The following is a 22382-nucleotide window of genomic DNA, read 5'->3' on the forward strand; positions in this document are numbered from 1 at the left end:
TTTTTTTTTTTAGAAATAGCCTTTGTGCACAGCCAGCCTTGTACTCTTCAAGGTTAAAAAAAACTGTCCGCCATAAAATGCGTTGCACAAATTCGAACATCTGGGTTGTGCTGTTCTGTTGTAAATAATGCCAATGATTCCCAATTGCATCTACTTCCGGAAGGCCAAATAAAGTGCTTTTGCTTTCGCACTGAATCACACAGCGTCTCCCTGACATGGCTGCATCAACACTACTGCTGTTCCTGAAATCACGCCTTCTTTCTTTGCGTGCACATTTGGGCGGCATTATGCTAATATTTCCATATAGTGACGCAGACATGTGGGGGCGTGTTAGAACGAGCCATTTTAGGTAGGCGTGGTTGACTCTTAGGAATATCTCTTTGGATTTGAGACTTTAGTCTTTGCAACTTTACAGATCTTCTTTATGCACCAAGAGCTTGTAACACTTCAAACGAAAGGAAAACTTGAAATCGCATCATATGACCCCTTTAATATTTGGCCATTTCTTTAGGACAGAAATGCAGTACACTGTATTTAAATGAATATGTGGACATTAAAACGTGTAAACAGAGTGAGGGTTTGAGCTTTTATTTTGAAACTGCGAGATGATGTATTCTCCTGTGTTTGTGTGGATTTATAAATGATTTACCTTACAAATCTGATGAAATGGCGCACGTTGCGTTCCCAGATGAACGTTATAATAAACCCAAACTCACAACAACATGCAGAGATGGAGTTTGAGACGCTCCACACATGATGTAAATGATAACAGTTCCTGTGGAACTACTGTGAACGGAGCCGCTGAGTGACGTACGTACTTAATCTACACGCATGTAAATAATTAAAGCGCATATACTGTATTAGAACTGCATCGCATATAATTAATTAATTAATAATTAAAGCTGTTGCCCCCATCAAATTGAAAAATGTTAGAGAAAAACGTACAACAGTAATACCCATTCTCTCAAGAAAGAAACTCAATCTTGAGTGCAAATGGAGAAAAACTAACTTGGAATTTTTAGAATTGCGTGGAAAAACAGTATGTCCAGCTATAGACCGGCTCTAAAAGCTGCCAGGGCCGAGCATATCCATAAACTCATAGAAAATAACCAAAACAATTCAAGGTTTTTATTTAGCACAGTGGCTTGATTAACAAATAACCAGATGCCACCCGATCTAAATATTCCCTCACAGTTTAATAGTAATTAATTTATGAATTTCTTCACTGATAAAATAGATAACATTAGAAATACAATAACAAATTTAGATTCTACAGTGTCTAGTACTTCAGTTTCATTCATCACACCCAAAGAAAAACTGCAGTGCTTTACAAATATAGGACAGGATGGGCTAAATTAAGGCTGGACAATATGGCCAAAATTTATATCACAATATATTTCTTAATTTCGGTCAATACGATATAATTCTGATATCGATATGAACACTATTAAAAAAGCCTCATAAAAACGGCCAAGAACGGCCGCAACAGATGTCTGTACCTACAAACTTATGAAAAATTAATTTGCCAACTCTATGAAACCTACTCCTATAAAACTATATAACATTTTAGGGAAAAAAATGGTGCAAATAAATAAATGTTCACCTTTTATTGGTATTTAGCCTTCATACAAACAAGAATTGTGAAATCACTCAAATCTCAGACTCTCCTTATTAATATTATTCAGAAATCATTCTAATATTCTGATTTGCTGCTCAAGAAACATTTATTATTATGATGTTGAAAACAGTGAAGTAGAAAGTTCAGAAGAACAGCATTTATCTGAAATAGAAATCTTTTGTAACATTATAAATGTCTTTATCACTTTTGATCAATTTAAAACATCCTTGCTAAATGAAAGTAATAATTTCTATAATATAAATTGAAAAAATATCTTTTGAATGGTATAGTGTATAACGTTACAAAAGCTTTTTATTTCAGATAAATGCTGATCTTTGGATATTTCTATTCATCAAAGAATCCTGAAAAAATTTACTCAACTGTTTTAAATATTGATAATCAGCAAATCAGCATATTAAAATGATTGCTGAAGGATCATGTGACACTGAAGACTGGAGTAGGCCTAATGATGCTGAAAATTTAGCTTTGATCACATGAATAAATTAAATTTTAAAATACATTCAAATAGAAAGCAGTTATTTTAAATAGTAAAAATATTTCAAAATGTTACTGCTTTTGGTACATTTTGGATCAAATAAATGCAGGCTTGGTGAGCAGGAGATAATTCTTTAAGAAACATTAAAAATCTTGCAGTTCAAAAACCTTTGACTGGTAGTGTAGGCTCTGTTACTTCCTCTACAGTCAAAAATCTGGGTGTTATATTAGACAGCAACTTGTCTTTTGAAAATCATATTTCCCCATGTTACAAAAACAGCATTCTTCCATCTTAGAAACATTGCCAAGCAACGAAACATGTTACCTGTTTCTGATGCAGAAAAGCTAGTTCATGCATTCATGACCTCTAGACTGGACTATTGTAATGCACTGCTAGGTGGTTGTCCTGCATCCTCAATAAACAAGCTACAGGTAGTCCAAAATGCAGCGACTAGAGTCCTTACCAGGTCAAAAAAATATGATCATATTACCCCAATTTTACAGTCTCTGCACTGGCTACCTATTAAGTTCCGTATCAGTTACAAAATATTATTACTTGCCTACAAGGCCCTTAATGTTTAGCTCCTGCGTACCTAACTAGTCTTCTACAAAGCTATTCTATTTCACCAGTGCTGTCCCGCGAACATGAGGTCTGACTTTCCTGGAGAAGCGTCACCTCTCTCGGCGTCTGTTCTGTGCAGTGAGCGGCAGAGAAGCAGCGCATTCAGTTGGCCGCACCACAGCCGACTCGTCAATAAATGAGTACAAAACAGCGTTTCCTAGCACCTGTCGCTTACTGATTGTTTTGAATTATAAATATGAGCGTGGTTCGTCTGTTAATATCGCATGCACTTTTTTGTTTGTTGTTTTTTTTAGTTTGTTACTCGGACGCAGGCAGTGCGCTGCATGAGACAAAAAAGTAATATAGCCAAAACAACCGCATAGCCGCTCTTTAGTGTAGATGCATGTTGATTTTATGAGACGATGCCGCGATTATAAATGAGAGTGACTCCTGGTTAACATGAAAAGGGGTCGTGTTTAGTCACTATTTAGTGTGGTATTTTTTGACAATATTCACTCATCATGACAGTAAATTAGGGCATTCTAAGTCAATATACTGCAGTATTTACTCTCTCAATCAGTAGAAAATATGGTTAACACCTGGTCATTCATAAAAAAAAAAATACCATCATGTACTGTGAAATTTTTGGTCATACCGCCCAGCACTACGATACTGGTATCGGTATCGGGCCCGATACTGAGCTCCTGTACTCGTACTCGTTAAAATGCCCCGATACCAAACCCCAATACAGCATGTGATAAGTACCATATTCAGACAAAGAAACACAAACAACAGAACAACAGACAGCAGAATGGAGTTATTAGAGATTAAGGATGTCTACGAAGTATATGTATGCAACGAATATAATGTTAAACATTCACTATTAACGCCTGTATAGCTGATGTGCGCGAGCTGATTTGCAAAGCACGCTGAGTGGATTGAGCGCACAGTGGCGCAGATGCGCGAGCTTGTCGAGCGAATATACCTTTCTCACAGACATCACTGGAAAGTTTGTAGTTCGGTCGGTTATGTCAAGAACAAGTAAGTAAAACAATGCACAAGTTACTTAACGGTAGAGAGAGAGAGAGAGAGAGAGATTGTGAGTCTGTTGTGAGATCTTTGATGTTCACTCACTTAGTACACGCATCATTTGGATTAAAACTAAATCGTAAAAATAAGACCATTTATAGGGGCATTCACTATAAACATGATTTATTTTCAACCTTAGGCATACACGACTTTCTGGCGAAAGTGAATCTAGCAGCCTGTGTGAAATGCGCTGTACTACTTGTCCCTCTCATTCCACACCAGTACAAATACGTGCACGCGTTGTGCTTACTTGAGTGTTTCTGCATTATATGAGTGGCTTTGCAATATAAATCGCAGCAAGATTCAGATGAAAAAAAACGCGACTTCTATTTCTGAAAATATCACTGTTAGGAAATATGAGCGTGGTTCGTCTGTTAATATCGCATGCACTTTTTTGTTTGTTGTTTTTTTTAGTTTGTTACTCGGACGCAGGCAGTGCGCTGCATGAGACAAAAAAGTAATATAGCCAAAACAACCGCATAGCCGCTCTTTAGTGTAGATGCATGTTGATTTTATGAGACGATGCCGCGATTATAAATGAGAGTGACTCCTGGTTAACATGAAAAGGGGTCGTGTTTAGTCACTATTTAGTGTGGTATTTTTTGACAATATTCACTCATCATGACAGTAAATTAGGGCATTCTAAGTCAATATACTGCAGTATTTACTCTCTCAATCAGTAGAAAATATGGTTAACACCTGGTCATTCATAAAAAAAAAAATACCATCATGTACTGTGAAATTTTTGGTCATACCGCCCAGCACTACGATACTGGTATCGGTATCGGGCCCGATACTGAGCTCCTGTACTCGTACTCGTTAAAATGCCCCGATACCAAACCCCAATACAGCATGTGATAAGTACCATATTCAGACAAAGAAACACAAACAACAGAACAACAGACAGCAGAATGGAGTTATTAGAGATTAAGGATGTCTACGAAGTATATGTATGCAACGAATATAATGTTAAACATTCACTATTAACGCCTGTATAGCTGATGTGCGCGAGCTGATTTGCAAAGCACGCTGAGTGGATTGAGCGCACAGTGGCGCAGATGCGCGAGCTTGTCGAGCGAATATACCTTTCTCACAGACATCACTGGAAAGTTTGTAGTTCGGTCGGTTATGTCAAGAACAAGTAAGTAAAACAATGCACAAGTTACTTAACGGTAGAGAGAGAGAGAGAGAGAGAGATTGTGAGTCTGTTGTGAGATCTTTGATGTTCACTCACTTAGTACACGCATCATTTGGATTAAAACTAAATCGTAAAAATAAGACCATTTATAGGGGCATTCACTATAAACATGATTTATTTTCAACCTTAGGCATACACGACTTTCTGGCGAAAGTGAATCTAGCAGCCTGTGTGAAATGCGCTGTACTACTTGTCCCTCTCATTCCACACCAGTACAAATACGTGCACGCGTTGTGCTTACTTGAGTGTTTCTGCATTATATGAGTGGCTTTGCAATATAAATCGCAGCACGTTTCAAAAAAAAAAAAAACCGCGACTTCTATTTCTGAAAATATCACAGTTAGGAGATTTATAACGAGTGGTTCCCTGCATTATTACAGCAAAGCACGTGATTACAGTGCTAAGCCGCTGCAATGGAGAAGATCTAATGCTATTAAAGATTATGTACCATAGAGCAAAAACAATTTACAGTTAAAGTAATAAAAACTTGTAAAATAAATTTTAATGGGCATAATTAAGTGTGAAAATATACAGTCAAACCAAAAATTATTCAAAGACCAGATATAATATTTTTTTTACCAGTGGGTGCAGGACACTATAGTTCATTTATGTAAGTGAGGATAGGAAAATAAAGTAAACCGTGACAAATTATACCCAAAAATTCTTCATACAGTGGACTACCAGTAAAACTGATACCAATTTGGGACCAAAAATTATACAGACCATGTCTGTGAAAAAAATGGAAGTTTGCATGAACCTGGATGACAGCATGCCCAGGGGCCGGTTGCACCAGCTTGACGTACACCCGGCTGTAAGACTAGGCTGGACGTAAATGGCGCTTTAAGTCGTAAGTAGAATTTATACCCGTTGCACCATCTCGGCGTAGTGCTACGTCTGACACATAATCTTACGCCTAGTCAGAGGTAGGTGTAAAGTGAAAAGTCATGATTTACTCGGACATTATTAGTTTTTAGGATTCATGTCTGTTTGTTAATTATTACTGCAGACGTGACCTGTATGTTTATGGTCTTTTCAGGCAAGATAAACAAGATATCAATCGCGAAACTCAGTGTAGATTATAGCCTATCACACTGCCGATAGTAATTGAATACAAAATATATTTCTGTACAGCATGTAATAATTATGCAGTAAAATATTACATATGAACTAGGATTATTAAAAGAAACTGAACCATTTGACATCTTGTTTGGAAGGACAGTGTAAATGCTTGGAAATATTTCACGTCTTTAATTCCATTCATTATTTGTATCGTGCCTGCCATCCAATAACCGCAATAAGTTTTGTGCTTTGTTACTTTTAAACAGAAATAAATGATCAACTTTCAAATTCTGTAAATTTTATCACAAAATACAAACAATTTTTTTTCAGCCACAGAAAGTGTCAAAATGTCACGTCAAGTCACATTTACCTCAGGAAAGACATTCAATTGTACACAAACTTGTTAGTCAGCTACAAAAATAACTCTAGAGAGAAGCATTGTAATACATTTATTATATTTTACGTAACCTTGATGAAATCTGTCTTGGGAATGTGCAGGGAGACTTCAGATATAAAAACGCGGACTTGTTAGAAAATGTTTACTCAATGAAATCATGGCGTGGTGGCTTCACTTGTTATGATGTCTTAAGCAATTCAGTTTTATATTAGTAGTTGTAGCCATTGCAGCGTGAAGTCGTCTCAGCCATCACCGCGGGAGAATGTGTCAGCGACAGCGTGGATGCGCATCGTCTACGCTGGGCGTAGTTGCGCCTGATCGTAGTTTCAGTAGGTGTAAATATTTATCATAAAGCTGGACGTCGCAAAGCCCAGCATAGGGCTTACACCCAGCTTTTTTACGTCAAGCTGGTGCAACCGGACCCAGGAGACTACAGGCTGTCATTAAGGCTAAGGGTTGCCCGACTAAGTATTGATAGTTGTGTAAATACTGTCATACTAACAGCTGTGTGAATAATTTTTGGTTGATTGTAATCCATTACATACCTTTCTATCAAAGTTATCTAACATTATCAAGATTAATTTATTTCTGACAGTTTAAAATATGAGTTCTTGTCATATTTTATTACCATTTTCTAAACTATAGCAAATAAACTGTGATATTGTGAGAAATGTTGAAGGTGTCTGAATAAATTTTGGTTTGACTATCTATTTGATAAATGAAGTTAACCAACTAACATTATACATACTCTTTTGGTTTCTGTACCCAATATTTAAAAAATGTACAAATGCAATAAAAAAATATCGGTATCGGTACTCGGTATCGGCAAGTGCCAAAAATAAAAGTATCGGTATCAGGCGAGTACTGGAAAAAGTGGTATCGGTGCATCCCTAAAATAATGCATCTCATAATCTTGTACTGCAGTTATATCTGATCAAATGCACATTATTATTCCTTAGCTTGGGTTGAACAAATCATTTTTGCTTGGTTGGAACAGCAACTATGCTAATTATGTCTCTACTTGTTTCTCTGTTTCTGCCACTAGGAATTACACAAACTTCAGTCTGGATCCAGCCCTTACAAAGACCCGAGATGACCGAACACCTGAGAAGAGATGATGCAAACCCCTCAAGAGGACCTCAGATGATGCCAACCCTGAAACAACATAAACTACCAAATGTTGCTACAAGTTTGATTGCAGCATATAGTCATTGCTGTTAATAGTGTTCATCATCTGTTTGATTACATCATTAACTGAATTTTACCGTACATTTCTGCCATATGTTCATCAATTTGACAGTCACCACTGACAAGCTACTACTAAATATATTGTAGAAACCTCATTTTCTGTAAAGCTGCTTTGCAACGATTTGTATCGTGAGAAGCGCTATATAAAAAAACTTGAACTGAATTGATCAGTAAAAATCTGGATAGACAAAAAAACCCACCCTACAATATTTCCTGCCGAATATTCACTTTCACATGTGGATTATGTCTTGTGTGTGCGCATGCATATACTCACATAAGGCTAAGAAAGCGTGTTGAGATGCAGTGAGCACCAGTACTCTGCGGAGGATGTCTTTGTTGATGATGTAGTTCTTTATGTGATACGTGTGATGCTCCACGCAGAAAGTGAGCAGCTCTACGATCAGAGCCAGCAGCTGACAAGTCTGGAAATCATCTGACAAGACAAACACACAGTGAGAAGTCTGCAGAGGTCACGTCTTTAAATATGCAAAATGTCAATTGAGAAATGATTCAAAAAGGCTGCCTACACATTCAGTCTGCATGCATCCTACAAGCTTGTAAAATATCTATTACCTTTGCTGGGTTTTTCTTCTGTGGTGTTGGCAAGAAGTGGAGCAGAGAGCACATGCATGCAATGCTTATAGAAGAAACTCAAGAACTCTGTCTTCTCGGTTTTCTGCAAGGAATCAACCAGAAGGGGCATGTTTCGCTACATTCTGACAAATGACAATGAAAAGGTGGTACTATGCACCAAATATATATTGATATTAAAACATCTCACATTAGCAGTTGCCAGCATGTTCTCTGGGTCCACTAGTGTCCTGAGCAACCCCATTAGCTGTACGGCTCCACCCAACTCTGGATCCGTGTCACAGATCATATGCTCAATGATCAGATTTATCAACAGAATGTCCTGTAAAATATAGACAAGTGGTAAGAAAGACAGGTAGCTGGAAGGCTCACAAGAGTCAGTAGGCATGTGGCATGTGACTTACATCATCATTCTGCTGAGACTCCTGCATAACAAACTCTCGCACCATTGAGGGGTTGTACTCCACCAGGTAAGAGAAGATATCAGTGGCTGCTCCACGCACCTGAACATCATCCATGCCCTTTAACACAATGCACACGTGTTCATAAACACAGCAAGAGCAAGCTAAAGTTACAGTCTTCATTGAGAGCAAAGTTGAAGCTAGAGACCGGTTGAAATATACCTATTTTCCATTAAATACAATACTATAGATCATTAGTAAAGGTGTTAAATTACAAAAAGAAAAACAAGACACCTGACAGCAAATCTGTTCTTTGGAATAGCAAGTAAATCTTACAAGAATAACTTCCAGCGCTGGCAGGATACCCATGTTGGACAGCGTTTTGAAGAATGCGTCTCTGTTCTGTGGTTGTAACGTTTGTGAGAACGCACAAAACTCCTTCAGGAAATTTACCTGAATGTGACAAACAATATCAATTTTGTTTGTATCCATTGTTTTGAGTAGGAGGTTAACACATCCATTAGTAGTTCTGCTTCATACCAGCTCATGCCGTTTGTCGTCATCTGTGGCTTCATCAGTTAGCTGTGCAAAGAGCTCAGTCAAAAACTTCTCATCGTCCTGAAATAAAAGCATAAGAAATAGAGAAATATCAGTTCTGGTTACTACTAGTTTTGTATATACACACACAAAACTAGTTTCTAAATTATTTAAAACAAAAGACACTAGAAAATGTACAATTGGATACAATTCTACAATATAAGTTAAATATTAAAAATATTTTAAGCCAGTATTCACATTAATTTTCTCATAATTAAACTCTTTCTATATACACAGCATAATGCATCCATGCAGCACACTGTGTGAACTGCAACAATCAACAATTCTGTTCAGCCAGATTCGGCACAATAAACCTGATTCTTGATAAATGTTCATTTATAGTTGCCTATATACATTATCCTAATGTCATTTGAGCACACCATAATGCTGTAAATCACAGAGAGGTTTTGCAACATTAATTGACCTCTAGCTGAATGACATTTCATAAATGCACATCGACACCAAGGCTAGACATGTGACTGATACTGTATTTTACTGCATCAACTTGTCATGGACATACAAGATTACACCTCAAAAAAAGGGGAACCAGTCAAGTGAATCAAAACAGTTTGCGATTACATTGCCATGGGAAAGTACATCTAATTGCTCAGACATTCATCACAAAAAGCTTTTACTATCCATGTTTGGTTTATTCAACATCTATGAGATTACATCCAGGTATTAATGGGATATGGTAATATTAAAACAATATTGTGCCATAACAAGCACATTCATCATCAGCAAAGATGGACAAACAACCATACTGAACTGAAGCTGTCTGGAGGTTGGAGAAAATAATCATCCAGCATGCCTGCCAAGCGTTTGTGACATCACATGATATGGCTCTAAAGAACATGATGGTGCTGTTTCCATAGCAACAAGCCCCCTCCCCTACCTCCAATCCCAGTATCAAACAATTCTACTGTAAGGCTTAGGTGAGAAGCACGTATCAAACCATTTCCATGAACAACTTTTTAATAGCCACAACTGATGTAAAATCTAACTTAATGATGAAAAGGGCATTTCAAATACTCAAAAAAAAACAAAGTACAGCCCACCATGTGCATCCTATCAAGAGCAACGAGATGGTCTCAGGTAATGCAAACAGGGAAATATTAGTAGCCACATCAAAAACATGTATTCACTGCATTCTCTGCAAACAGGGTTTTCTGCTGAGGACGCAATGAATTTGAAAGGAGCGATGCTGATCTGTTGAAAAGCCACAATGACACATAGCAAGCCTGACAGCGTACGTTACCTGTGAGATATGATGTTAGAAGGCGGCGTGAAAAGTTAATCTGCAGCTTCCTTTACCTAGTTTAGCCCCTGAACAGCATTTCAACTAAACCGCCAATGTGCAAAGTTCACAGCTGGTCACATATACATGGTTGAGGACGAAAACCCACCTGCAGCATGCCAACAATCTCCACTTTGTTAAAGAAGATGAAGGAGTGCAGGGTGGAGAGCATGTTTTCTTCAAAGACAGAGGGGGTGGGCAGCACCATGTCCTGAATATACTGCACCCGGTACGTCTGGTGAATCTTCTGCCGCAGCTCCGGGTCTGAAATGGGAATGACCTCTTTAAACCGTGCCGTGGTGGTGAGGAACTCTCGATGCCGCCGTGGTTGGGGTAGCGAAGGATCGAACTCCAGACATCCGATCACATCCATGATGCATTCTTCGGAGAACATGACTTCGAAGAGCGCTGTGCGGTTGAGGAGGAAAATGCCTTTGATGATGTCATAGAGGTGATGCAGGCCTTCTCGGTTCTCCAAGTCTTCGCACACTCGGAACAGCTCCAGCAGTTTGCGGATATAGCCCTCGTTCTCCAGCGCCAGGGCCAGTTTTTCCCGCCGTAAGGGAGAAGGTAAGGATGACGCCACTAGCTCGGCCACTTCCTCCAGTCGGGAGAGCTCACATGGCGGAAGTTCGAGACCAGGAGAGGACATGTCATCAAAGCGCTCCTCTTCAGACTCATCTATCAGCTCCTGGGTGATGTCTACAGAGGGGTCCTTTCCCTGGACCTGTAGACACAAAAATAAAGGCTTTCAGAATAAAGGAGAACATACCTAGAGAAAATATTATAAATGTATATTACAGACATAATCACCTGACATATTTTTTCCCAGATCTCATCACAACCAGCCTTTTCCTGAAAGCTGAGGGCCAGGTCATAGTTTTCAGCCTCGGACCATACTATTAATGTGTCCTTCAAAGACACATCACAAATAACATGAACAAATACCAAAATAGCAAGTGATACACAAGCACTATCATACAGGGATCTACAGTTTAATGCAAGAGACCACAGGCAAAAACCATTGTTTGTCCATGCACAGGTCAATTTTAAAATTGTGGGCAATTTTGCTTCTTTAAAATCTTTAGCAGAAAAAAAACATCCAAAATACAAATTTAATGTTTATGATTACACCTTATCTTTTTGAGCCTGTAGATTTCAATTACAATACATATCTTTCCAGGTTTATTTCTATATTCTGAAAGTTACAGAGGGCTTTTTTCATATATCATTCACCTGACTTAATCTTCTATTCCAAAAACAACTGGCTATTTTCTGACTTATGAAGTGCTTTATCCAATATTGAGACTTCTGTTCTGAAAATGTATGCAAATGAGAGTTTAATTCATAACTTGCATATTTAAACATAACATTTCAAGATACTTGTAATACAAAACAATTGTCTTAGCCCTAAAAGCCTACTGTATCATATTAGATATTAATTTTGTATGTCTCTAAATTATCAACAGGATCAAAAGTAAAAACCTGCTGTACACAAGCCATTACATGCCACCTGATTGATAATTTACTTTTTTAGCAAGTAAAAGGCCTTTTGGTATTATTCTAAAAATGTCAACCTTCACCTTTGTGTCTTTTGCTGTGATATTTTTTGTAATATTTTAATATGAACGTTTACTGAACGGAAGCAACTTAGGTTTACTTTAATACCCATACATAATTGTATAGAAAAACCATGTTAAAATGAAAGTATCAAACATGATACATCAGGCTTTTGGGTAACATTTATTTATACACCTCTCAATATTCATTGAATTGCATTATGTTTTGCACCCCATAAACAAAAATATAGAACTCTGATCATAAAACTAAGCATTTAAATATCATCATACTAAGACAAGTTATTAGAAGATATAGAGTGAAAACGGATATGCATTTATGCAAGTAGTCTGCAATACTGTTATAAAAATCTCATTGATTTAGATTACAAGCTATCGGACCTGCATCTACTTTTTTGTCCATATAAATATTGTTGTTTAAACATCTACAGCAAATTCATTTATTGTTTTTTTCTCCCCCAGTTTGGGCCTCTGAATAAAACCTCTGATGAGCCACAAATGCTTGATGTATCCAAAAAATCCAAACTTTAATTTTTGTAACACCTTGTCTAAAAGGTTCAAACTATTACTGTTCTATTTTAAATTATTTCATATAGCAGGCTTTACAAGGTTATTGTACTTTGATTAATTAACTATGGAAGCTTGATGATATATATAATTTCATATTTTCCCAATTTACCCATGATGTCTTGCATCTTTATAAGATATATATGTACTTGCCCTTTAACCTAGCCATTAAGAAGTACATAATTACTTAAGATGTTAACAAAAACACTAACGAGCTGTCAACAAAACATTTCAAACGCACCTGCTGTTTCTGATAGGCGGTGTTAGGGTTGATTTTGGACTCCAGCAGCAGTGACCCTGTTTTAAAGAACGGGCACGTCTTACTTGCACAGTCAACGAAAAGTGGCCCTGTACATCGTCTTTGTAGTGTTTGTAAACCTACCATCACTTTCGGCGCGCACCAGGAGAGACATGCCTTTCAGCCTCTCCACGTAGGCGGATGACACATGTCCCGTCCCCCGATCGTCCCACTGGCGGTCCTCATTCAGAGTGTACACTTTTACTCGTCTACGAGTGTCAGTCATCCTTGCAAGTAACTCTCAAGCAGGCTTTTGCCCTTGATTCAATAAATCTCAACGTCCTCGTCGGCTTGCAAGGTGCAACAGAATCTGCTGTCAACTTCAAGCTGAAATGTATGGCATCCACTGGCAAGCCGTCGCAAAGCTGATGCAGTATGTTGTTGTGGGGTCTATCACAATAAAGTTATGCAGTCCAGAAGAATTATTCTGACCAGTCTAGCGATGGTCAGCTCGCTAGCTGCTGTGTGCAGCCGAGACTCTCCACAACATACTCAATATTTCCAACTTTTTATAAACGGAACGACGAAAAACGCTCCTTCGTTTCTAAAGGGCGTGAAACGGTGAGAAAGGAGTTTAAAAGCATGCAGCCAGAGCACGAACGCAGATTGTGTTTATTTTCCTCCGTGCCCCTTTACTTTAAGCAAGCTAGGCTATGCTAACGCTGCGACTAATTCAGTCAAACGGGGTTAGCGTAGCTAGCGCTTCAGCTAGCAGGCTATCTCCTCGCGCGAGTCATTTTAACCCAGAAATGTTCGAAACGCGCGCGAATGAACTCCAAAGACGTACCGATAACGCTATTTGGTCGTTATGCTCGCGCGCGGTCGGTGAAAAGGCAGGAAGGCTCGTGTATAAAGCGGCGCGTTCATAATAAGCTAAGCTATATTTTCTCCAAGTATTCCGCCATATTCTGGCTAAGGGCCGCAGATGGACCAGCCAGTCTCTTCACACAGAGATAAACATTCCCCGATGTAACTAATCGAATAGACTCTCTCGTTTCACTTTCCGGGACGGCGAATGGCCAGCGCGACCGTCGAGCACCATGAAATAGCAGCGTCTTGACGAAAAGTAATTATTAGCCCCACTGTGAAGATTCGGCCATCTTGGGTCCCCTCAGAAAGCCGCTACGGGGTTTCCTGTGCTGCAGGCGCAGGGCCGCCACAGTTTAAAGACACAGTGCGCCAAAATGTCGTAACAGCAAACACTCACTGCTGGTGAAAAAGAAAGGGACATGGAGAGGAATGTGAATGAGGGTGAAAGTAAGCGCGCAGCTCCGTGTACTAATGACTGATACAGCACGCGTAAAGAGAATAAACCTCATACTGTTTTTGCCATTCTGTTGAAAGAAATGCAGATGTGTAGAGTTGTGCTGTTGTTTTGGTCTCTGTGTACAAAGTACAGTACACTTGTAGTTTCATTAATTCCATTCATTATAAGTAACTGGGCAAACTAGTCCATACAATCCTATTCTGCTGCTGGTCAACCAGTCCAGTCTCAGCTTTGGAATAGGGTTAACCAAGTAATAAAGTCCTTATAATAGCATAGCCAGTGTGGTCAACCAGCCATGGTTGCACCACCAGCTCAAATATTATGAAACTGTAAAAATGACTTACTAACTACATTTTTAGTGTTGCTCGTCCATGCAAAATTTGCCACCACAAATGCTAAGGGGTTGGTGTCGCCAGAGCTTTGTTATGTGGTTGCTAGTGTGTTGAGGGTTGTTATTAGCCTATGTGGTGTGCAGGATGAGTGATTTCTGAATTCAGCCTCTGTTAACAGTATAGGCCCATCTATCAAGTTAACAGAAATGTTAAAGTCAGCATGAAATGAAAATTCACCTTATATTTACTAAATTCACCCTAATGATCTTATTGTGAACTATTTATCCATTCGTGTGTTTGTTCATGTATTTATTTTAACCTCATGATTTTTAATCAAAATGTCATAATTTGATCTTCCAGTGAAACGACTGACCTCTCCTTATATTTAGTCTGCTTAAATCATGCACCTTTCTTACAACTGACCTCAAGCTTGCATTCATTTTTGCCTCGCTCCATCCAATCAACAACTGATGGATGGAACCAATTCCTGTCCTACATTTTTCCGATAATGTGTTTTACTCTGATGTATATCACATTATGGAATAAAATATCTGTTGCTTCTTCTGTTATGTCATGACTTTATGGTGCAAACAGATGGACCAACACAGTCATGGCAATTGATTACTATTTTACGTTTTGAGTTGATTGTTAGGTTTAGGGACTGATTTCACTTCCTTTTTATATGTATGTATGTATGTATGTATATATATATATATATATATATATATATATATATATATATATATATATATATATAAACATATTTCCATAAAAATCACAAATGTGTGTGATAAACACTGCAGTTTCCCATTCAGAAATTGGGCTAAAAAGCACAGATCAAGTTAGACTGGCCATGCCTGTTGGGGTTAAATTGCAAATCTGTTACAAAATTGTTGTAGCTTTATCTTACACTTCTAGTATTAGTGTTTATTGGTACTTTAAAATTTTGTGCTCAGCCTCAGCTGTTTCCTTAGTTGCCCAGTAACTGTCATAAACAGAATGCATGCACTTCCTCACAAGTTGGTAAGTAGTTTCCAATAACATTGAAACTACACAGTAGATCATGCAACCCACAGAACATAAAAAACTGTTTGGGGTTTCCAATACCAGCACCAAGCATATATCAGTCCAAAAAGTATTGGTAACCTACTGGTCTTAGTTACTGCTAATGCAATTTAATACTTCATTACAAGACAGATGTTGATCAGATTTTTAACAAATTATAATGAAAGCCCCAGGGATAACATTAACTTATAAATGATTTTGTACTAAGGGTAAAACAGGGGAAAAGAGTTAAGTATTTCAGAGAAGAATTTGTTCAGCAATCTGAAAAATTAACAGTGTAGCTGATAAACAGGACATTCATGCCACAGTACAGTGTGCTGCTGACGACTGAGAGTTGAAAAACAGGACAGTCTTGCTGCACTGTTTAATGTTATTCGCACTTGTTTCAGAAGACACCAGCTGCTTTTAGACTTAAACTTTCCCCATGTTCCTTAAAGGATTTGTTATCTGGAATTCTAGTTTTCACTAAAATCTAATTTTTACTCATGGTCAGGATGCAGAATTTTGAAGCATCTAAGTTTTTAAACGCAACCAGGTCTGAGCTCATTAAATATATATTTTTTTCAATTCTAATATACTTTAAGGTGTAATTTATTACTGCGATGAAGCTGAATTTTTAGCAGCCATTACTCCAGTCTTCAGTGTCACATCCTTCAGAAATCATTCGAACATGCTGATTTGCTGCTCAAGAAGCATTTTCTATTATCATTGTTGAGACAGTTCTGCTTAATCTTTTTCTATACTCCTTTTTCAGTATTCTTTGATGAATAAGATGGAAAGAACAGTATTTATCTGAAATATAACTCTTTTGTAACACTTCAAATTTTTTCAATGTCAATTTAGATAAATCTAATCCATCTGTGCTGAATGGCATTTAATTCTTTCAAAAAATCTTTTGAACATTAGTGCATGTTAAAAGAAAAAAACAGTACTGACATCAAAACTTTGTGTGAGATTTTTATTATTTTCCAGTGGTGACTACTGGATACATACACAAAACAAAATCTGTAACAGCACCGAGGACAAAAGATGACTCAGAACCATCTCCATAATCTGAAATGTGTAAATTTTTTACTTCACTGAACAATTAAACCACAATTTAAAAAAAAGAAAAAAAACATCAATTGAGAGGGATTGAAAAAAAATCCCTTTCCCTACCCCAATCTTACCCTTTAGTCTGATAAATATCCAAGTCCCTAACTTCGGTTACAAAAATGCGATTTAAAATCCAAAATATTTTCAATCTATGCTTTGACTTACTGACTGAACAGACAGGCATTCAACAAAATCTGAACTAAGCGGCATCACTTCACCACTTAGCTCATCTATGTTTGTCCTGTGATGTAGCGTAGGTCTGATAGAGTTGGGGACTAGCATCAGAAATAATTCAGCCATTTACACTCCTTATTTTCCCGCCTGCTGGGCTTGGCGCCTCAGCAGCACGTAGATCTTTTCTTTGATCCAGTCTTTGTTGTAGGGCTGGTAGGTTTGTGTGTCTGCCCTGTACCTGTTTAAATGACCAGAGAATAGGAAAATTACTACATTGTTCAAAGCATTTGTACCCTTGTACATGATCGATGAGATGCTGTGTTAATTTACTTACACAAGACAGCTGAGGTCAGCAAGATCATCAACAAAGTCGAATAACTGGCTTATGTCATATGTGATGGAGGGACTGTTGGGGTTCATCCTCTTCAGATGCTCTTCATACATCTTACACACTCCTTTTATTAGAGAGAAAAAAGAATCACGCATAAGAATTTTTCATAACATTAATCTTGCCCTTTATAATCAAAATAACAATTTTACCTTCCATGCATTCGTTGACAGACTCATAGTCTGCATATGTTCTGCCTTCTGGTCTCTTGGTGGGCTGCACCAGCAGAATTGTGTGAGACTGAAAATCAGAAGGAAAAAAGTAAGTGTAAATACATACTACATACATTTTGACTGGTGTACACATTTTGGAGGAAAAAAAGATGTAAAAGCTGGATTAAAAACACTGTACATATAAATACATACACCATATATGACCCAATCATGTAGAGCCCCTACTGCCAGTAAAAGAGCTTTGACTCCTAACAGTGAGATTAATAGAGCATACTTATTTTCAAATGGATGTCATCTTAATCTGACATTCAATCCAACCGTCCCTGTTTGGCATATGAACTAAGTAAACTTAAAGATAACTCGAACGTTCAAACGGAATCTCTGACATAAGACCCTGAAAAAAGCAGCTGTTGAACTCCAACCCTCCCCCCAAACAAAACAGCCTAGATGCTTCTTACAAATGCAGTTACTACGACGGGTGAAACTAAACACAAGTTTAAGTCATACTTTATATTAAGTGCTTAACTTTGTAGAGGAAAGTCTAGAAATGTTCCAGCAGATTTCACAACTCGTTCATTTCGTGAATATTCGACGTTATCTCGCTACACTGCTGCTAGCTGCGTGCGTTCACTCACTTGAACATTTCTTGCCAGTGCAGCCGACGAAACACGACTTCCTGACCAGGCAAACGTCTATAATATTCACCAGAATACAAAATACAGCAGTGAAATACTTACCATATCTGGTTCTGGTAACTAAATGTCGCGATGAAGGCTGTGGTAACCGCTGACGGCTAATCACGGAGAGCAGCTACAGAAAGAACAGAAATGTGCAACGAATTATCCACTTCCGGTAGTGGCGATGACGCGTCGGATTTTCAAAATTAAAGTCTTGTGACAAAATTGCAGAAATTGTGTGCAGTTTTAAAGTGTATTTATTTATTTATTTTAGTTTGACTGGAAATGTCACGGCACTGGTAAATATCAGCAAATAATAAGGGTTAAGTTCTTAGATTTTGTTCCCTTAAAAGCTATATTTTGCGGGGTTTTTTTTGCAACAATTTAAAATTGTATTGTGCTAAGATATAGCCAATGTACTGTGCAGACTTGTTTTGCTTTTTTATTTTTTAATATCATACTTTGTAATTTTGTATTTGTTTTTTTTAGCGTGACTTTGTAACGTTCTCAGGGACTACAGATGAAAAATAGCCTTTTAGGCTAACTCTGGCACATAGTTATGCTTATTAATGTGCACTATTCCTGTTAAATAAACTATTTTTAAAAACTTCTACCAAGACTGTCTCACATTTTGTACAAGATATTTATTTAGAGTAAATTTTTAGGTGAAATAATCGAGAATCAATGTTCTTAGTTTGTGTTAACACTTTAATGGCATATCAAGACAACTGAAGTACAAAATGTGCATAAAGTATACAATTGAAGTACAAAGTGTACAGATATAGAAACACAGAATGAAGAAAGGAAAGCTTATTTTAGCTTAATTCAGCAACAGCAATCTTATTTTCATGAAATTGGTGAAACTTCTCTATCTTGAGATTGTAATGTGTGAAAATTGTTCTTACTGTTTTGATACTGTCATGTTTGACAAATACTATAAAGTGAATGTGTTTCTCTGAATGTATAATAAAAAGCTTGAGGGGGCCATTAATATTCTTTTCCTCATTAAAACAGTTTAAACCCAAGATGCCTTTAATATCAGCATAAATGACTGAGTGTACCTTGAATAAACTGTTTTGTCTACATATATGTGAGCTGGATTTGTCTGTTGTGGGATTTCAATTACCCTTCTTTTAACCCCTTTATGCACGGGATCTCATTCTATAACCTCTGACCCCATTGATCCCTCTTCTGGATGTTGGTTCTCTTGGGGCAAGGCCTCTGGCAGAAGCCTTACATGACCGCTCACATTCCTCCTTGGAGACAAAGTTATTTCCATTCCCTTCGCAACCACCGAACCAGAATTGTGAACAAGAGCCAGAGGAAGAATCAAAGTAGAAACGAGATGTCCATTCATAACAGGATCCAACGTCTCGTGCCAAAGAGCACACACTAGCAGAGGGCTGATGGACTGGACTATAATCCTGAAAACAAAAAGATAATGTGTTGGAAAAAGTGTTTATACAAAAAATAAAATTATATGGGAGCACTAGATGGAGCATAGAGTGAAAATCCATGAGCTGTTTTACTCTATAGGGGTAATCAGGACATCCTGCTCTTCCAAAACCATTGGCAGCTGTTACTCCATCAAGGCAGCAGCCATATCTATCAACAAACAGATACACACAACATAAATAAAAGAGTGAAATATACTAATGGTCAATTCATAGGTTGTGAAGTTTTCATTATATTGAATGGATTTAATATATTAGAATAGACTGTCAGCAATTTACAAAGTTTCTATTTTATATTATTATGTATATTTTATTTATGTGAAAGTGAAAGTGACGTGACATGTGGCCAAGTATGGTGACCCATACTTGGAATTAGTGCTCTGCATTTAACCCATCCAAAGTGCACACACACAGCAGTGAACACACACACACCGTGAACACACACCCAGAGCAGTGGGCAGCCATTTATGCTGCGGCGCCCGGGGAGCAGTTGGGGGTTCGGTGCCTTGCTCAAGGGCACCTCAGTCGTGGTATTGAAGGTGGGAGAGAGCACTGGACATTCACTCCCCCCACCTACAATCCGATATTTTATATTATTAATATTTTATTTTATTTATTATTTGTGGTCTTTTCAGTGATTAAAGTGTATCTGTGGGCAGATCATTTGAGTATATGTATGTACCTAGACCTATGACAGTCATCGTGAGCACAGCCTTCCCCACGAGGCCCTGAGGCAGCAGTGTGGCCATCCGGACAGCAGCCATAATATGACTGGGCACAGTGCGGCCCAGTCACTGAGGGGTATGGATCGCTTGGTCTGTGAACTGTTAACAGAGCAAATGTAGAGCAAAAATCAGAACATATACAATAAAAATAAGCACATAAGAATTGGATACAGAAATGTAAAACTGCTTTCAAATCATCTACATATTTGTGACAGCTTTTTAACCTGAGGTTGCATCATGTGTATAAGGCACAAATCCACGCAAGGAGCTTTCATAGCCACTGGGGTCCTGCACGCTGGGCACCACTAAAGCAAAGTAACACAATACAGAATGAGTCTCATTGTAGCACAGGGCGTTTTAGACTTTTTATGCCACAGTCTGTCAAATATGATGATTCCCTTCAAGTCTAATGACTGCAGAAAATTCTGATTTTCTGAATAAAGTACATGTTAAAATATAGATGCGAGCAGCAATTATCGGGGTTAAAGAACTTTAAGGCTTTTAAACACATGTGTGAAAAGGAGTTATGTTTTATTAGGCAAGCATGTTACCACTTAGATCATAGATGGACATGACCAGTTACAGCACTTACAGTTACATGTTTTTTTAAAGTCATTTAACAGTTACAGTGCCACATATTATCTCCATAAAAGTTTGCATGCTTATTTAGAATCATATGCTACATGTGCTCACCTATTTTTGTGATGTTCTGAGTTTTCGTTTTGAAGATATAGGCTTTTGCATCCTCTTGATCATGCCCCTTTTCTAAATGACCCCGTTATAGCTAAAGTTTAAAGGTAAAGTTCAGCATTACTTTGATAATTATTGATCTAGTGAGTCCAGAGAATTGTACTGCAGTGGTTTTCTTGAGGTTTACACTCTTGAAAATGCGATTTTCAAAATTTTCACAGATCTTTAGGGCTGTGAGTCAAACATGCCCACCAAGTTTCATTCTGATTGGCCTCTGTTAACCCCATCTAATAGGTGCTCAAAAGTCATTGGTCAATGGTGGCCATGTTTTTCGAGATACACGAACGTGCTTACAGACAGCCATAGCACTTTGGACACAGACACAGCATGTGAATTTTCAAGTCCATCGGACAAACAGATGCATAGTTATAGCCATTTTTATGTTTTGCCCTATTATAGCACCACACAGTGGCACAGATGCCGCGATTTTACTCATGCCATCTCAGATTGAGGTCTTACATGTGCATATCGAGTTTGGTGTGACTATCTAATTCTGTTAAAAAGGTATAGACGTTTTATGAAAAGTGACCCGTGTCTGAAGCATATATTGAAAAAACACCAACTCGTTGGCCAGCGACAGCCATGACGTCACTACCGGTGCGACTATAGTATAAATAGGCGCCGGGAGCTACACATCATTCACTTCTTCATCTGAAGCTTGCGTCCGCAGCATGGCAAGAAACCTAGAGGACGCAGTGTCTCGTTCCCTACTCAGGGAACCATGGTTACATAAGTAACCCGAGACGTTCCCTTTCATGGGAACTTCGAACTGCGTCCTCTAGGGGTCACTATGGGGAACGGTATACCCACGCCACCATGCTGAGGGGAGTGCAAGCCAGAACCATGGCGAGCACTAAGTACCAACTCTACCATATTGCTATGGGAGTCGCCCCTGGGACGTTAGACGACTGTCAGTGATGTTATTCCCTACGGCCAAAGGCCTAGTCTACATACCCCAAAATACTTACCTGTTAGGGCCAGACTCCTGGGCCCGGGGTAGAGCTCAAGGCTTGGAATCAGAAATAGATTCCTTTAAGGGAATACGACCAAGAGCCTAGAATCATACTAGTCTTGGTCTGTCACACAGGGGCTACCGCACGTTATACACACAACCACCAGTCTCATTAGATACACATATATATTCATATATACATACAGTATATTAGGCACGGATCGTACTCACCCACCATGGTTCCCGCGTCAGAGCTCTGTCTGGAGAAGCCTCTAGACCGGACCATCAGTAAGATGGTCACTATGAAGCCATAGAACCAACCAAACCTAATAGGTC

General features: G+C 38.3%; 3 protein-coding genes across 3 annotated transcripts in view; all 3 read right to left on the reverse strand.

Moving 5' to 3' along the window:
• Nucleotides 1-14132, reverse strand: part of smek1 (SMEK homolog 1, suppressor of mek1 (Dictyostelium)) — a 21277-nt gene extending 7145 nt beyond the window's left edge. Inside the window, exons 1-10 of the mRNA XM_016238475.1 lie at nt 13079-14132; nt 12938-12993; nt 11366-11464; nt 10662-11279; nt 9199-9276; nt 8995-9111; nt 8662-8778; nt 8448-8579; nt 8240-8342; nt 7941-8099 (exon numbers count right to left, since the gene is read on the reverse strand). Coding sequence (XP_016093961.1) covers nt 7941-8099; nt 8240-8342; nt 8448-8579; nt 8662-8778; nt 8995-9111; nt 9199-9276; nt 10662-11279; nt 11366-11464; nt 12938-12993; nt 13079-13220 — 1621 coding nt within the window. The 5' untranslated portion in view covers nt 13221-14132. The remainder of the gene's footprint in view (nt 1-7940; nt 8100-8239; nt 8343-8447; nt 8580-8661; nt 8779-8994; nt 9112-9198; nt 9277-10661; nt 11280-11365; nt 11465-12937; nt 12994-13078) is intronic.
• Nucleotides 14133-16601: 2469 nt separating this feature from the next.
• LOC107555611 (enhancer of rudimentary homolog) lies at nt 16602-18349 on the reverse strand. Its single transcript, XM_016238466.1, has 4 exons — nt 18226-18349; nt 17468-17555; nt 17262-17382; nt 16602-17165 (listed from the first exon to the last, which is right to left on the reverse strand). Exons 1-4 carry the CDS (start codon nt 18226-18228, stop codon nt 17063-17065), a joined length of 315 nt encoding a protein of 104 aa, XP_016093952.1. The 5' UTR covers nt 18229-18349; the 3' UTR covers nt 16602-17062.
• Nucleotides 18350-18856: 507 nt separating this feature from the next.
• paplnb (papilin b, proteoglycan-like sulfated glycoprotein) overlaps nt 18857-22382 on the reverse strand; it is a 7910-nt gene continuing 4384 nt past the window's right edge. The window contains exons 11-14 of the mRNA XM_016238467.1: nt 20569-20649; nt 20302-20443; nt 19695-19770; nt 18857-19589 (exon numbers count right to left, since the gene is read on the reverse strand). Of these exons, the coding sequence (XP_016093953.1) occupies nt 19308-19589; nt 19695-19770; nt 20302-20443; nt 20569-20649 (581 nt within the window). The 3' untranslated portion in view covers nt 18857-19307. The remainder of the gene's footprint in view (nt 19590-19694; nt 19771-20301; nt 20444-20568; nt 20650-22382) is intronic.

Source organism: Sinocyclocheilus grahami, unplaced genomic scaffold (genome assembly GCF_001515645.1).
Source record: "Sinocyclocheilus grahami isolate Dianchi unplaced genomic scaffold, SAMN03320097.WGS_v1.1 scaffold540.1, whole genome shotgun sequence".
NCBI classification, from domain to species: domain Eukaryota; kingdom Metazoa; phylum Chordata; class Actinopteri; order Cypriniformes; family Cyprinidae; genus Sinocyclocheilus; species Sinocyclocheilus grahami.

Coding starts and splice junctions, on each gene's coding strand:
- LOC107555611 (XM_016238466.1), bottom strand. Junction 17,383..17,467: donor TGTCAACGAATGCATGGAAG/GTAAAATTGTTA, acceptor CTCTAATAAAAG/GAGTGTGTAAGATGTATGAA. Junction 17,166..17,261: donor GCTGACCTCAGCTGTCTTGT/GTAAGTAAATTA, acceptor TCATTTAAACAG/GTACAGGGCAGACACACAAA.